The sequence below is a fragment of the Ipomoea nil genome, unplaced genomic scaffold, assembly GCF_001879475.1.
Source record: "Ipomoea nil cultivar Tokyo-kokei standard unplaced genomic scaffold, Asagao_1.1 scaffold2922, whole genome shotgun sequence".
Classification (NCBI taxonomy): Eukaryota; Viridiplantae; Streptophyta; class Magnoliopsida; order Solanales; family Convolvulaceae; genus Ipomoea; species Ipomoea nil.
The window spans coordinates 551,477-568,070 of record NW_017619350.1 but is presented as its reverse complement, the minus strand read 5'-3'; the positions used below and the strand labels follow the sequence as shown (position 1 = coordinate 568,070).

The window sequence follows — 16,594 nt, the reverse complement described above, 5'->3', positions numbered from 1 at the left end:
CCTTCGTACAAGCTGTGTCTCTCGGACACCAAACACTCCATTGAAGTGGCTCACATGCAATCCGCCAAAAATTATCATTACAAATCTGCCTTTACAGCTTATCGTAGATTGCTTAAAGCCCATCACATATTTAACAGAAGGCCCAATTCATAGCTGGATTGATAACCCAAGCTCACCAGTTTTGTTTTGGCGGATACTATCAGATTTTGTGGTCTGAGTGAGATCAACTTGATGATAACATGGAGACTTGGAGAGTTGGGAATTCCCAGAATTTCAACAAATACTCAAATTCTGTTCTTTATATTCTCCATCACTTGCTTTTGTGTGGATTCTTACCTGCGATCTCGAAAGGAGAATGGGGAGTTCACTATACAACCCCGTGTATCCTTCGCTGCCGCTTCTGCCTTCTTCCCCAAAACGGGCCCCTTCTGGAAAATCGAATTCAAGCTTTTCGAACCTTCACATTTCCGATAAACCAAGGCCGAGAAGGGTTATTTCCATGAATAGTAAGGTTGGTTCCGTGGTTGATTCTCAAGCCGAAAAGCGGCTCTATCTCGGCATGGATTTTGGTACTTCCGGAGCTCGCTTTGCACTGATTGATGACGATGGAAATATGCGCGCCGAAGGAAAGAGAGAATACCCTTTGTATATGGTATGCATACTACCTTAATTTCTTTGAGCTTCATATTCCAAATTGTTAGAAGGATAATGCTACTTGCAACAAGTCCTTGTAGAATTGTACTAAGATGTTGCTATTTTATGCAATGTTGTATGGTTTAATTATATGAAATATTATCTTATGTTGTAAGATGTAGTGCAAATAGCATTGTCATTATTGGAAATGTGACTTAGACAAAATGGTTTTCTAGCTCTGAACTCAAGATATTTGCCAATGGGTTCTGCCACTTTTTTAAGTTTGGAGTTTTTGAAAGCCTTTCTCTAAGGTAAGGGGACTCTGACTTTTCGACCTTTATTAGGAGTATATACTGAGAGTTGAGATAGAGGCTTTAGTTCTTGAGAATTCAATATTGTCCATTAGGGAATTCTCTGTATGTGTATCTTTATAAAAAAGAATGCAGCAAACTCAGCATTGAAGTTAGTCTGGATTATGCAGAATACTTAAATTTCTGTTTCCAGAGAGGTGTTTGGAAATGAAAAATGTGATGTGTGACTTTTAAGTTTTAACTAGCACTCTTGTTCAATACTAAACCTGGAATGTTTGTTTTTCTTTTACTAGAAAGAAGGAGGAAGCAGTGGATTGGCTACGATCTTGGAAAGAAACTCTCTTCTCACTTCTTGAAGATGTGCCAGCTGGTCTTCGCCCTTATGTTGCATCTATTTCTATTGATGGGACTTCTGCAACTACTGTCATATTAGACAGGTGATAATTTCACTTTTTTCGTTTTGTTTCTCTTTCTCTAATTAATCAAATAGATATGGCATGAATCCAATTTAAATGATTCTGCAGCACTACCGAAGAACCATTATCTAAAGCATTCCTCTATAATGAGAGTTGTCCTGATGCTTTGCCAACAGTGAAGTCTATTGCCCCTCCGAACCATACTGTCTGCTCTGGATCTTCTACTCTTTGCAAACTTGTCTCTTGGTGGAACTCTTATGAGTCTAGTAAGAAGTCTGCAGTTTTGTTGCATCATGCCGATTGGTTGTTGTGGCTTCTACATGGCAAGCTAGGAGTTTCTGACTACAACAATGCATTGAAGGTATTCATTAGCTCTGTAATTTATCCTCTGGAAAATGGTCTTCATTCCAAACCTCGTTGCAAGTGATGTGGCTCGTGATAAGTATGCATATGCACGTTTCATGTACTCTTCAGCCACCTATTTTGCAATGTAGGTTGGCTATGATCCCGAAGCTGAGTCCTATCCACGATGGCTGCTTTCTCAACCATATTCTTATCTTTTACCTTCTGTGCAAGCACCTGGAGATTCAATTGCTTTTATAAAGGAGGATATTAAAAGACTTTATGGTATGTTTTCCCCTCCTTTTATGTGGTGGTCTAGAAATCAGTTAAGATGGTTGGTCGACACTGTTCCTTAGTGAAACTTTAGTAATTTCACTTCAAATATTGGACTTTGACACTATTGAGTCTCAAGTGTCCTCTCTATCTCCTGTCATATAGATCACAAAGGATACTTCATGCTGTAACCAGCTTGGTTGGCGTGAGTGGCCGTGCACTCTTGTCCCTTAAGAGAGGTCGGGAATTCCCTCCCTCTCTTATGGAAAAATCAATCTGGCCAACACTTTACCCCTTAATTGGGTTGGCCCGGTGCGAACGGAGATTAGTCTGAGTATGGTACGGGCTTAAAGGTGCCTCCTACAGTTAGGGTTTGCTCAGGATACCTCGTGGTCTGACCAAAAAAAAGAGGATACTTCATGTTGTAGTATTTTCTAATTAGTTTGCAATTTGAACAACCTTTAAAGCAAGCTTTGTAGAGTTTGAATTGACACTATTATTGTCCATCATGTTCAGGGTTCCCCCAAGATTGTGTTGCCTGCGCTGGAACCACTGATAGTATAGCAGCCTTCATTGCAGCACGCGCTACCCAACCTGGAAAAGCAGTAATACCTCAAACACTATTTTTCTCTTTGGACCTGCATAAAATTTGCAGTCAATAGGATTTTCCAATATTGTAACCAATCAGCAGGTCTCTGGACAATATGGGGCATTGTGTTACTATTGATTTAATTTTCCCTTGCTTTTGTTCAGGTCACATCTTTGGGTTCAACTCTTGCTATTAAACTACTTAGCACTAAAAGGGTAGAAGATGCTCGGTTTGGAGTGTATAGCCATAGACTCGACGATAAATGGCTCGTGGGAGGAGCTTCAAACACAGGCGGAGCTGTTCTAAGGAAACTCTTTACGGATGAGCAGGTTGCGAAACTGAGCGAGCAGATCAATCCCTTAGAACCCTCCCCTCTCGACTACTATCCCCTGCAAACAGTCGGTGAAAGATTCCCCGTGGCAGATCCAAAGCTCGAGCCTAGGTATTTTAGCCGCAGATTCTCAAAGCCCAAGAAGTTAAATTTGAGTGTCCTGTGAACCATATGAGCTGATCCCTGAAAATTTATATGCAGGCTACACCCACGTCCAGAGGACGATGTCGCATACTTGCATGGCATTCTTGAATCCATTGCTCGCATCGAGGTATAGAACCGAACAAACTCTCTCCACCTAAGGATTACATATATTTTGTAATTCATTTGTGTACATTTGCCTTAGGCAAAGGGGTACAACTTGTTGAAGGAGCTTGGAGCAACCCCTGTTGAAGAAGTACTTACGTCGGGTGGCGGCTCGAAGAATGAAAAATGGATTGAGATTAGAGAAAGGGTGCTGGGTATACCTGTACGCAAGGCACTTCAAACTGAAGCTGCCTATGGGGCTGCATTGCTAGCAATGAAGGGTGCACGTCAAACTAAGGTTGTTCTAACATGACAATATAAAATGGGTGGTGTTAGAGTGTTCGAGTAATCCTAAAATTATATTTTAGTTTGTCAAAGTGTACGAGATTAATCGTACTTGCAATTGCCAGGTTGTAATGCCTGTCCGACAACTACTTTTACGGTCACTGCCGGACTTGAATGTATATGTTTCGGAATCTTACATTAAAGTGAAAGAATTATATATGTTCTTATTAGGGTTGAATCTTGGTATAACCGAGGAGATGGCTCATGTCTATCTGTACTCATTCTGTCTCATTAGAGCATCCCCATTAGCCATTTTTGGAGAGAGAAGGTTGCTATGTTAATTTGAGTCTTTTTGGAAAATGTAAAAATCTATATCTATATCTATATATATATCTATATATATATAAAAGTAAAATTCTCCTATTTCATTTTTCCCGCCCAAACTTTTGTAGTAAAACTTATTTGGTAACTAAATGTAAAATAGAAATTAATTAAAATCTATTAATTGATAATATTGTTTTCATATTCACGTATTAACCTAATTGGTAAATCTATTAATTGGTTAAAATTTTTTCCTTATATTTATTTATTCATTCTTTTATATTGAGTAAGTATATATATAGAGATATAGATATGTATACTAACATACAACTGTTACGGCTCCAATGTTTATTCTTGCCCAGGATATTTCTCCATTGAAGACTTGCAGAGCTATTAGACTGCAATTGGTGCGCACCTATATGAAGTCTCATAGAGAAAGAGGAGTGAATCCATAAAATCTAGAGAGTGCATCTCTTCACGATCAAGAGGTATTTTTTTTTTCAATTTTGCTTTTTTTTATACGACTCCAATGTTTATTCTTGCCTAGGATATTTCTCCATTGAAGACTTTCAAAGCTATTAGATGGTGATTGGTGTGCACCTATATGAAGTCTCATAGAGAAAGGTGAGTGATTCCATAAAATCTAGAGAGTGCATATTTCCCGATTAAATGGTATTTTTTTCGATTTTGTTTTTTTCTAGAACTCGTGTTGTATATGAAATTGGGAAAAAGATGCATTACAAAGTTGCTTCTTATACTGCAAAAATAAATTACAAAATAACACTTTTCTTTTTTACTTCATTGTAGGAAACTTCATGCTCATATACCAAGGGAACATGTTGGTAAGTACTGTAAGCTTTTCAAACAATGAAAAGTTTATGCCATTAAAAATTTTATGGTGATAAGTATTTTCTATATTTTCAAAAAATGCACTCATTATTTTATGTTGTAATTCCACTATGGTACTTTGGTTAAAGAATATAAAAAAATGACAACTTTTCTAGACAAATTTATTTATTGAAATCATTTTCATCTTTGAAGTCTGTAGATGATAAACAATTCATTGGTAAGTTTCATTTACAATTTTAATCTACATCTGAATTCTTTTTTTTTTTTATTAACATGTTTGACGTTATTGGTAGGGTCGTTGAGATATACTCCCCATTGGATAAGATCATTGCATGGAAGCTTTCTTAACTTATTGATTTTCTAATTGTACGTGGATACAAAGTAAATTATCTAATTTTGTTATTTTTATTGTATTTTGTATATGTATTTTTTATTAAGAACTCCGTAGTTTATTTGTTTATAGGGACAATCAATTGAAAGCTACAGTGTGGGATCAACATATACCAAGGCCAAGAGTTGAAACTTTTTTTTTTTTTTTTTATATTCTGGCCTTGCAAATCCTATGGTTGTTCTTATGCAATTGTGTAGAGTTAAAAATGATACGAAGAGTTAATCTAAACACAAGTATTTTAATTTTTCTTTATATTTGAAAGTGTTTGAATAAGGACAAGTAATGAATGTTCTTTTTGATTAGCCAGTTATGTCAAGATATGTAACTCTTTGATACATAGCTCCTTTTCAATCAGGATTTTCAGAGTTTTTTGATTTTTTGGAAAGGTAAATTTATTATGTCTTAATCATTATCATAATGTTTTTATCATTTATTTTTGTACATATTTTGTTTATGATTATCATTTTTTTTTTCAGTTTATGTGTTGATTAGACCCCTCTAATAAAAATTATGGATATTTATGAGATGATTGAGGTAAACAATATCAATAATTTTTATTTGTTTTTAAATTGATGCAGTGGCATCAAATTAGAAAATCATATTTTTCCACTTTTTAAAATGATTTATTAGTATAAATTGTCACACTTTAAAATGTATTTTTTTTTTAATGTTAATAAATAAATTAGCTTAAAATAATACATTAAAATCTAAAGGATAAGCAAAGTATAATTTAAAGTATAAAATAAAGCCAAAGTTGTACATGTTTGCAAAGTGATGGAGCATTGTAATAGTCTTAGTACATCCAAATAAAGGCATCATTTAACTGATTATTTCTTTCTTATCTCACATTAAAGGTTCAATACTGCAGATATATATAAGTATTAGTAATGACATTGGTACTGCTAAATGTGTATATAACTAATTATTTATTGATTTAGGATCAAAGAGTGACCTATATGATCTTAGAGCTCAAATTTTACTTCCAGATATATTAGTTACATTCTATATCTCTCTCTCTCTCTCTATATATATATATATATATATATATATATATATATATATATATATAAGTAAAATCCTCCTATTTCATTTTCTCGCCCAAACTTTTGTAGTAAAACTTATTTGGTAACTAAATGTAAAATAGAAATTAATTAAAATCTATTAATTGATAATATTGTTTTCATATTCACGTATTAATCTAATTGGTAAATCTATTAATTGGTAAAAATTTTTCCTTATATTTATTTATTCATTCTTTTATATTGAGTAAGTATATATAGAGATATAGATATGTATACTAACATACAACTGTTACGGCTCCAATGTTTATTCTTACCCAGGATATTTCTCCATTGAAGACTTGCAGAGCTATTAGACTGCAATTGGTGCGCACTTATACTATAATTAAAAACAAAATCCTATTTATTTGATTTCCTGTCCAAACAATAGTAAATAGTAAAGGTAAATTAAAAAAAATGAAAAAAATGAACATAAATATTTCACAATAATATTCTACATCATCAATTAAAAATGGAATGGAAATTAGGTAAATTGGAAAAAGAAATGAATATTAATAATTTATTGAAAATTAAAAAAAAAATTGAAGTTAGGTTAATTGGAAAAGAAAATGAATATTAATAATTGACTAAAAATAAAAATGATCCATAATTGAATAAAATGAAAAAGGAAATGTTTAGATCATTGCATTTAAATTTTTCACAATAATATTATATAGTATAATACATCAAATCACAATTATGTCATAAATCTTTCACAATTTTAAACAATGAAATGGAAATTAAAAATAGAACGCAAATATTTTAATAATAATATTCTACATCATCAAGTAAAAGTAAATTAAAAATAAAAAGGAAATATTTACATAATAATATTCTACATCATCAATTAAAAATGGAACGAAAATTAGGTAAAAATATCACTGCATCTGATATTCTAATTGACTAATTGAATGAAAATAAAATAAAATAAAAAGAATAATTGGCTGAAAATGAATATGACATTACAAATTGACTAAAATATAAAAAGAAATGAATACTAATAGTTGACTGCAAATAAAAAATGATCCATAATTGATTAATATGAAAAAAAAAATAAATGGTTTAATCATTGCATTTTAATTAAAAATGGAGCGGAAACTAAAATTTGACGGAAATATTTCAATAGTATTTCTACATCATAAATAGTAAGTGCATATTTTAAACAATATTAAGGATAAATTAAAAATGGAACGTAAATATTTCAATAATAATATTATACATCATCAATTAAAAATTGAACGAAAATTAGATAAAAATATCACTGCATATGATATTCTAATTGACTAATTGACTAAAAATATAAAAGAATAATTTGCTGAAAATGAATTTGATATTACTAATTGACTTAAAATATAAAAGGATCGCTAATTGACTAATACTCTACCATTATATATTTTCACCTGAGTCACCTATCCTGATGGACTGAAGGTGTTAGCTCTATACGATGATGGACAGGATTACGTTGCTACAACCAATGTCATCTACAAACAGATTTCAATAATGTGTAAATACAATCGTTGATATTATGTTTTTTTAAATGACAAAATTGCTATATAGCTAGACAAATATATATATATATATATATATATATATATATATATATATATATATATATTCCATACAAATGAATTAAGATAGCAATTCATTCCTATAACTGAGTTGCTAGAGAACGAACATATTTGCCTAATTTATAAAAAAAAAAAAAAAAAAAACTAAACAATGATAAATAAATTATCCAAAGTTACAGCATCGCATGCGTACATCTACACATTAACTATTAATTTGAGCAATTATTTGCTCAAATTCAAACAATGATAACATCAAAACACATAAATAATCCAAAACATATCTTCAATTGCACTGTATAATATTTGATGTTCTAATTTAAATAATTATATATCAATCTAAATATTTTTAATATATTATAACAAATCCATCCCGTGCATCGCACGGGCGAAAATACTAGTAATAATTAAAAAGAAAAAGAAAAAGAAAGCACACCAACACTACCAAGCAGGAATATTTTATTAGTATTAATTAATTTTATTTTAACTAGTGATATGTTTGTCAATTTATAAGCATCTACTAATTAAAAATTAGAGCAAGGTCATCCGTGCAATTTTCTTGATTTTTAAAACAATAAAAAAAATTGAGCAATTGATTTTAGTCTAATGGGGAGTTTGGTTTTTTACAAAACTTTTCTCTTGCAAGAATCATAGAAGAAAAAAAAGAGTTGAAGTGCGCATTTGGAGCGCACTCTGTGCCTCAGCGTGCGTGTGTTTCCTACGCATTCCTGGGGCGCATCAGAGTGTCCGCAGTTGGCGGCAACTCTGACATTTTATTTATTGCTATCCTTTTATTTTTTTCTAATTGTCATAAATGTTTTTTTTTTCTCTCTCCTAGTGGCCTCCTAAAATGTTATGCAAAAACTCAACAGATGGAGATGCTCTTATATCAAGATAGGAAATATGATTAGGGACATTGAGAAAGGGTTAGAAGGGTTTTCCATAAATGAACTAAATGAGGTCCTAAAATTTCTGGAGTTCTGGACCAAATGCACCCTTAGGGGATTTTACATGGTTTTTGCAGGTGAGAGTGCATAGGTGAAGTAGAGAGATGGAAGAGAGAGAAGAAGTGGGGGTGTTAAGTTGTAGGAGGAGTTGAGTTTTTTTTAAGATTTGTGGGTCTCACTAAGGGTCCGTTTGGAAAGTAGGAAAATGACTTCTGGAAAATGGTTTCTGGAAAATGAGTCATTTTTCGGAAAACATTTTCCTTTTCCAGTGTTTGGTTGCATTTGGAAAACTGTTTTGGTGTGTTTGGTTCATTTTCTAGAAAATGAGAGTAGAATGGTATAATTAAATATTTTAATTATTTTATTCTAAATTAAAAATTTATTTTAAATCTTTAAAAAAAAAAAAAAAAAAAAATTATGGGTTCCGCCGGAAACCGAGGGTGGTTTCTGGCGAAACTGGGTTCCGCCAGAAACCATAGAATTTAAAAAAAAAAAATGAAAGAGAAGAGGCGGAAAACGACTTCCGCCCAAATTTGACGGAAGTCGTTTTCCGCCAAATTGGCCTCATTTTCCCCAGTCAACGGAAAATGGATTCCGTTGACTGGATTTTTCAGGTGTAGCCAAACACCAAAAACCCGAAAAATGACTTCCAGAAGTCATTTTCCGGGTTTCCAAACACAGCCTAAAACAAAAAGCAACTCCTTAATAATGCCTTAGCTTCACTTTCTGCGCCCAAATGGGCGCGTGTACTACACGGCCAGGGGCGGAGCCACTTGCATGGTGCAGGGGTCCCTTCCCCCCCTCCCCTCTACCCAATTTTTTTTTTTTTATATAGTGCTTTATTTTGGTGTCCTCTCTCAAAATATTTGGCCCCTCCAAAATAATCTTATATTCTTCAATGAGTAACCTAGTCATTTTTTTCATATATATCTTTGAAGCTTTGAATCTTTTGATGAATTACTGGTATTGTATATTTTCATTTCTCTTTAAGCAACATTCTTTGAATAATTGCATTAATGGCGACTTCGGTCTTCCATATCAAAGAAGATGGTGATTACATAAACAAATAATTAAATATAGAGTAAATACCTAAAATGGTCTCTCGACTATAGCTAAATTCACAAATTGGTCCTCGACTTTCAATTTTAACCAATTAAGTCCTTAACTTTGCAATTTTGACACGATTTGGTCCTCCATCTATTTGACTATTTGTTGACCGTGACCGACGATCTCCAGAAGAACCTTCCGCTCTCGTCGGAGCACGTGGAGGCCTCCAGGATGACGTTGCACCGGTTCGGAAACACGTCGTCTTCTTCGCTCTGGTACGAACTCAACTACATTGAATCCAAAGGGAGGATGAAGAAAGGCGATCAGATTTGGTAGATTGCTTTCGGCAGTGGATTCAAATGTAACAGTGCGGTCTGGAAATGCAACTGGAATCTTAAAAACCCGACGATGGACCATGAAATTACATATATATCCTAAAAAATCACAGTCAACAAACGGTCAAATAAACAGATGACCAAATTGTGTTAAAATTACAAAGTTAAGGACTTAATTGGTTGAAATTGAAAGTCGAGGACCAATTTGTGAATTTAGCTATAGTCGAGGGACTATTTTGGATATTTACTCTTAAATATATAAGATAGATATTAATTTGAAACAAGGAATTAATTAAGATTAATTAAAGCATAGGGTGATTATGTATATATCATGAGCAGACACAATATTAAAAAGAAAATATTAGTTTACTACTCAGTTTTATTAAATTTTAAATGTAATAATGTATTTTAAAATATATTAAATGAATATTAATATATTTAATTATTCGGTCTTAAATCGTAATTGGCCCCCACATCATTTAATTCCGACTCCGTCCTTGTACACGGTCATCTGAGCGCGTTTAACAGCAGGTATATTTATTTACTTATTTATTTATTTTTACTTTTTAGATATTAATTTTATTTTTTTTTCCTTCAATTCTCCTATTCTCTTTTCTAATCACACCTACAAAAATTTCTCAAAAACCTCACACTATTGAGGATGCTTTTCAAGTAACTGGCCCACAATGTGGAAAACTGTTGACAGAGACAGTCTGACATTTTTTACGGATGAAAATGGTTTGTGTGATACGTCGTAGTTCCTGTTTGCCGATTAGAGCAAATACAAGCTTGGTTTCATTTTGTGTCCAGTTAAATAAGTGTCAGATTCTTGCAACTTGCAAAGGAATCCTATATTCACGTGACCCTGTTCTGTGCATTCATTACTGCGACCATATCACATCTCAGCATCCAACTAACATTTTTTTGGAACATCATCCAACTAAATAAAGTATTCACAACGTTTTAATGCATCCTGCATGCATGACATACAAGTGTCACCGCTCGTCCTCTCGTATACATTTTCATACGACAAGTATGATACTAAGACCAAGCTCAATAATTACACGTTTTTATAAATTTTTGAAGAAATTACACATTTCGTCCATAAATTATATAATAATTGTAAAATTCGTCCCTAATTATTGATCATACTCACTTTTTGTCTCTAAGCTATCATTAGTGTTGCACTTTTCGCCCTTCTACTAACAAAACATTAGAGACGAAATTTGCAACTTTAATATAATTTAGGGACAAAAATGAACACGGAAAGTTAATAAAAGGATGAAAAGTACAATGTCAATGATAGCTTAGGGGGCGAAAACTGAACACAACCAACACTTATGAACGAGGTCTACAATTACCCTATAACTTATGGATTAAAAGTGCAAATTTTCCTATATCTTTTATGACTCTCAACTATATATATATATATATATATATATATATATATATATATATATATATATATATGACTCGGTTGTCTACCATTATCTTTAAAAAATTGATATTGTCATATGGTTTAGACAATTGTAGTATTACTTAAATAAATATGAAAAAAAAGAGAAAAATAATTTAAAAGGGTATTAAGAAGTGAAAAAAAATTGGTCAAATGGAACTGTACTACAACAATTATAACCAATGATATTGTACTTATCCATGCATAAATAGTTGAATAAGCTAAGTGTACTAAAAAAAAATAATAGTTTAATAAGTATAGCTTGATTCTTGATTTATTGGTGAGTCAGTCACACTTCATGCCACTACAATTTCTCTGAAAAAGAAGATATTGTAATTATGAAAAATATGTACCTTTAGTCACCCATGTGATATGCATGTTGAAATATGTTTTGTCTTTCAATGTGTTTAAAAGTTATCTCTTCTCAATTACAGTATCACAAGTTATCAACTGGATTCCTTACATCATACAAAACAGAAAGGATATGATATTGGAAATTATGCCTTCAGTATGAACATTTTTGTAATTTTGATCTTCTTTTTCTTGTAACTATCAATAAATACAAAAACACCATCAAGAAACACTAATTTTCAACTCCATTAATTGATTTATCATGAAAAAAATTAAAATAACAACCCAGGCCACATGACAATTGATCGAACAATTAAAAAAACGACAAGTATTGCATTTCAATACAATACGTAATTAATGTGATGAATACGACACACCATGGAATTAGACCCTTACTGATTACCAACTTCAGTTTGTTAGTATAGTGATTAATCTTGCTTCCCTTCGATGATGAAAGAACCTAATTTGACAGGTGAACTAACTTGGCCGACAATCGAAAAGAATTAAGAAAGGGAAAGTTTCCGAAGGGTCGCATAAATTGGAGTGCAGTACGATGATGATAAGTTTTGAAGAGTATTAGAGATTTTGGAAATTGAATTGAGAGTGGTGTATAGTATGTAATTATATAAGATTCATTTTGTTTTTATCAAAAAAAACATAGACTTTGAAAAAACACACTATCTTGACAAATTTATTAGTTACTGTAAGTGGAATTTTAAGTTTGCTAACATCAATAATTACGTTACCTGAATGTTATGTGTATAAAATGATAAGAATACAATGTAGTATACTACAATTAAGTATATATTGTATCGGCACTATATGAATTTTTAGTAGAATTAAAGTATGATCAAGTCGAGTTTAAGGATTTATGTTAATTCGTGGTGTGATATTCCTAGTAGCTAGATTAGAGTGGTAAGATATGTAACTATTTTGTGTTTTCTCCAACTCTCTTGGTCTAGGTGACTAGTATCTCGATCTCTTAAGTTGGGCATGATTTGGATTAAGGAGATTTTACCATATCGGATATAATCATTGAAAATTTTGCTACAGCTAAACTAAAGTGTACATAATATACACTCTTTGAATAATTTTATAAATTTTCACTCATCACTTTGACACAAATTAAATATCGAAATCTCAATGTCTTGAACTTGATTTTGAATTGGTGTAGCTTGAATTTGATCTTCAACTCAAAAGACTTTCAGAATGTTTGGTAAATAGCTGTTAGCTGATTGGATTAGTGTGTTTGATTAGTTGATAGCATTAGCTGATTGTAGAAAGATGTTTGGAAAATTGGCTGATAACTGTTTACATGCAAAATGACATTCTCAAAAAATTGATCAAAAAAACTACTTTGAGCAGCTTTTTGAATTTTTAGCGTTTTGGAGCAATAAGTTGTTACAAAAAGCTAATTGAGCAAACACTGTTGTTTAACCAAGTCAATCAATTTATAGTGATCAAATGATTATATTAATTGTTTAACCAAGTCAAACAGTTAATAGTGATCAAATAAGCAAAAATTGACTGATAAGTTAATTATGTTACCAAATAAGTCCTTTAATTTCTTTCTCAAAGTGAACGGTTTACTTAAGCTAAATTTACATCTTGAAATCAAAGGCTTGGATTTAATAAAATCGATCTTCAACTTAACTTAGATACATATTCAATTTTGAAGCTAAGTACTTTAGTTTAGGTGTTCAATCTTGGATGGCCTGACTTTTATCACTGATTTTGAAAGGCTTGAAACTTATTGGCTTGCATTATTAAGAAGGCTTTGAATTTAGATTTCATATCAAATAATGGTTTTACCTCAAAAAGAAAAAAAGAAGACAAAAAATGATATAACTTTAAATTTGATTTATAACTTTTTACTATACCCAATCTGGAAAGCAACCACATCAAAATGGAACTTTTTTGTCATGCACACACACACGAAATGATGACTTTTGAGTACAATATCCTCACAACAACCAATAATAAACACCATGATCTTTAAAATTCCACTATGAACCTCTCTAATACAATGAATATTGAATTTTTTTAACCCGGACAATCGCATTTGCTATCACATCGCAACACATTATCTACCTTCTTGAGCTTAAATTCTCCATAGAATATTTGTTTTCCAATTACAACTCTCTTATATTTTATTTTTATTATGTGTGATAATGATACTTTGAAATTTTATTTTTATTTTGAAAATTGAACAATATATATTTTTCTGAAAAATGGACAATATCAAGCTTCTATAGTGGTGAGTTTTTTTTTTTTGGTCCAAATTTTTTCATATGTTGTAGAGGAGAAAAGAGAGAAAAGGGCCGGGAATAATAATACTACAATAGTGTTTTTTTTTTTTTTTTTTCAAAATGGGAGCAAAACTCATATACATATTTAACTGAATAATCACAGTTGTAAACACTATATATATTAAAATTCAAAATTCTGATTATAAAGAATATTAATGCGGTGCGGGTACATATCTCTGGATACACTCCACTAAAGTGCATCTGAAACTCAAGTGGCTTGGTATTGAAAAACTTATATGTTTGGATGGATCAACATGCCAGATATATGGTTGGAAGGGGAGGATTTTATTTCCAAGAACAAGCTTTAAGCTTTCCCGAATCTTTTCTAAAATGTCTTCTGTATAAATGAGAGCTCCTATTTATAGTTGGCATAAGAAAAATTTAGATATGTTCCAACTCTTTTAATATTATATATAATTAAATAAATTAGATAACATCAACATTATCTAAAAATATATTAATATTACAAAAAGTTAGTTTTTTTTTCCTCAAAATTTCAACAGTAAATGAGAATTATTTGTCGTACCATTTCTATGTTCCAAACACATCATTATTGCGTGTCAAAACCCATTACGTTTCAAAATTGACTGCACTTATCATGCGTAGGAGACAGTAGGAGCGTAGTAATTCAATACACTTTGTCTTGGTTTGTGTTATTGAGAGCAATCCCAATTATTTGAAACATTTGACAACTTTTTGATAAATAATTCTCGGAAAATACTTGATGTACTTCCATTTTAAACTCTCAACTTGTATTCCTTCTCACATGCTTTTGATGTAGACACTTTTTAGTGGACCCACATGATAAAAATAACCAATCCTGATTTGCAGCCTCAGGGAGTATAAATGAGGGAGTCGAATTTTAGAAGTCTATGTAGTAGAGCTCATAATTATTTATCATGTAAATTTGTAAGTTTTTTTTTTAATTTTTTTTAAGTATTATTGACTCTGTTACAATACAGTATCTGTTTATAACTATTTTCTCAATCTACTGATGCACAAAGAGTCAATACGAGCAACTTGTATTACTAGACCTCAAGATCATGACGGTAAATTTGTAAGCTTAAAATGAAAAAAAAAAATAAAAAATAAAATTAGTGGGGGCGCCTAAGCTCCGTTTATGCGTGTTTTCTTTTTTCTTTTTGAAAACCAAATATTTAGCACAAAATTTAAAACATTTTCCCTCCTTAAAAAAAAACAATAAATTTATTGTAAACACCAAATATTTAGCACAAAAACTCATACATTTTTTTCCTCCAACTCTCCTCCAAATCAACCAAATTAAAACCCCTCATTGAGCTTGCTTTGAAGAGATGAACTAAGAACATCCTTATCAGTTGGGGATATTAGGGGGAGAATGTAAGAGTGAGTAGGAAAGAGAATAATGTGGGAGGGGAGGGAAAAAAAATCAAAACTGATTTTATAAAATATATATATATATATATATATATATATATATATATATATATATATATATATATATATAAAATAAGCATGTCATTTCTCTATTGGTTCTTTATCCTTAATCATTAATTATTTTTCTTGGGCAGAGTAATATCCCAACATTTGCAGATGCTCCCCACCCCTTCTCTCTCTTGATTCTCTCTCTGCCACCATGACATTTTGACCTTAAAAGTAGTGAATTCTCTCCTATTTTTCCTCTAATGGAGATGCTCTAATGCTAGTTGGGATTTTTTGTTTTACTTGCTTGATAGAAAAAATAACAATTTTTGTATCTAAATTATATAAAGAAAAGGTAATACTTTTATGTCCAACAGTTATATTATTGTCACTTTTTGTTCAATTGTTGTGAAATGATTTTGTTGTTTGTCAATGAATTTGGTTAAGAGTTGAGTTTTTTAAAGTTGTTTTGTAAACAATTATTAATGAACAAAAAGGCCACTTTGCTGACAATTAAAAAAAATAGTGATCATATAATTAATTGATAGACAAAAAGTGTTATTTTCTTATAATTTATAAACAAAAAATTGTAATTTTGTCTTACAAAATAACTAACATATTATTAAACTTTGATTTAAGAGAAAGTTCGCAACCGCTACCCATAAATATACTTTGGATAAAATTCTCCTTATGACCCTAGCCGACAAAGTGTTAAAATAAGGTATAACCTAAGTTGCCATAGCTGACCAGTTAACTCCCTCTAAACTTCCCTGGTAAAATTGCACTTAGAAAAAGTATACCTAATTACATGGACAACCTCAACCAAGTTGATCAGGTAGTTAATTTGATAATTACAAGATTACAACATACAAATTTGACTCGAAACAAGAATGATCAATTAGTCTTTTTGGTTTCACAGGGTTTACCTAATGCATTTACTCATGATTATATATATTAAAAAAGTAAATCCAATTATTTTTTTTAGAAAAAAAGTATGCCCAATTTAAAAAGTAACAATAAAATAAACCCATTTGTCATTTTAAAAAAGTATGTCCAGTTTAAAAAGAAACGATAAAATCTGATGTGGATATTATCCATATCTGTGGAAATTGTCAATATTGCACCACCTAGACTTTAT

At 31.4% G+C, this 16,594-nt stretch overlaps 1 protein-coding gene and 1 long non-coding RNA gene across 2 annotated transcripts; both read left to right on the top strand.

Annotated features, from left to right (window-relative positions):
- Positions 1 to 153: 153 nt before the first annotated feature.
- On the top strand, positions 154 to 3,664 carry LOC109161468 (xylulose kinase). Its single transcript, XM_019309883.1, has 9 exons — positions 154 to 298; positions 333 to 652; positions 1,242 to 1,381; positions 1,469 to 1,721; positions 1,855 to 1,987; positions 2,492 to 2,580; positions 2,729 to 3,006; positions 3,097 to 3,166; positions 3,242 to 3,664. Exons 1-9 carry the CDS (start codon positions 232 to 234, stop codon positions 3,452 to 3,454), a joined length of 1,563 nt encoding a protein of 520 aa, XP_019165428.1. The 5' UTR covers positions 154 to 231; the 3' UTR covers positions 3,455 to 3,664.
- Positions 3,665 to 4,121: 457 nt separating this feature from the next.
- LOC109161473 lies at positions 4,122 to 5,159 on the top strand. The gene is made up of 4 exons (XR_002050919.1): positions 4,122 to 4,371; positions 4,555 to 4,589; positions 4,890 to 4,962; positions 5,045 to 5,159. It is a non-coding gene; the product is annotated as an uncharacterized LOC109161473 (long non-coding RNA).
- The last annotated feature ends 11,435 nt before the right edge of the window (positions 5,160 to 16,594 follow it).

Excerpts from the sequence above, each read along its gene's own strand:
- LOC109161468 (XM_019309883.1), top strand. The coding sequence starts at position 232 with ATGATAACATGGAGACTTGGAGAGTTGGGAATTCCCAGAATTTCAACA. Across the intron at positions 653-1,241 it reads GAGAATACCCTTTGTATATG|AAGGAGGAAGCAGTGGATTG; the intron begins GTATGCATACTA and ends TTTACTAGAAAG. Across the intron at positions 2,581-2,728 it reads CTACCCAACCTGGAAAAGCA|GTCACATCTTTGGGTTCAAC; the intron begins GTAATACCTCAA and ends GCTTTTGTTCAG.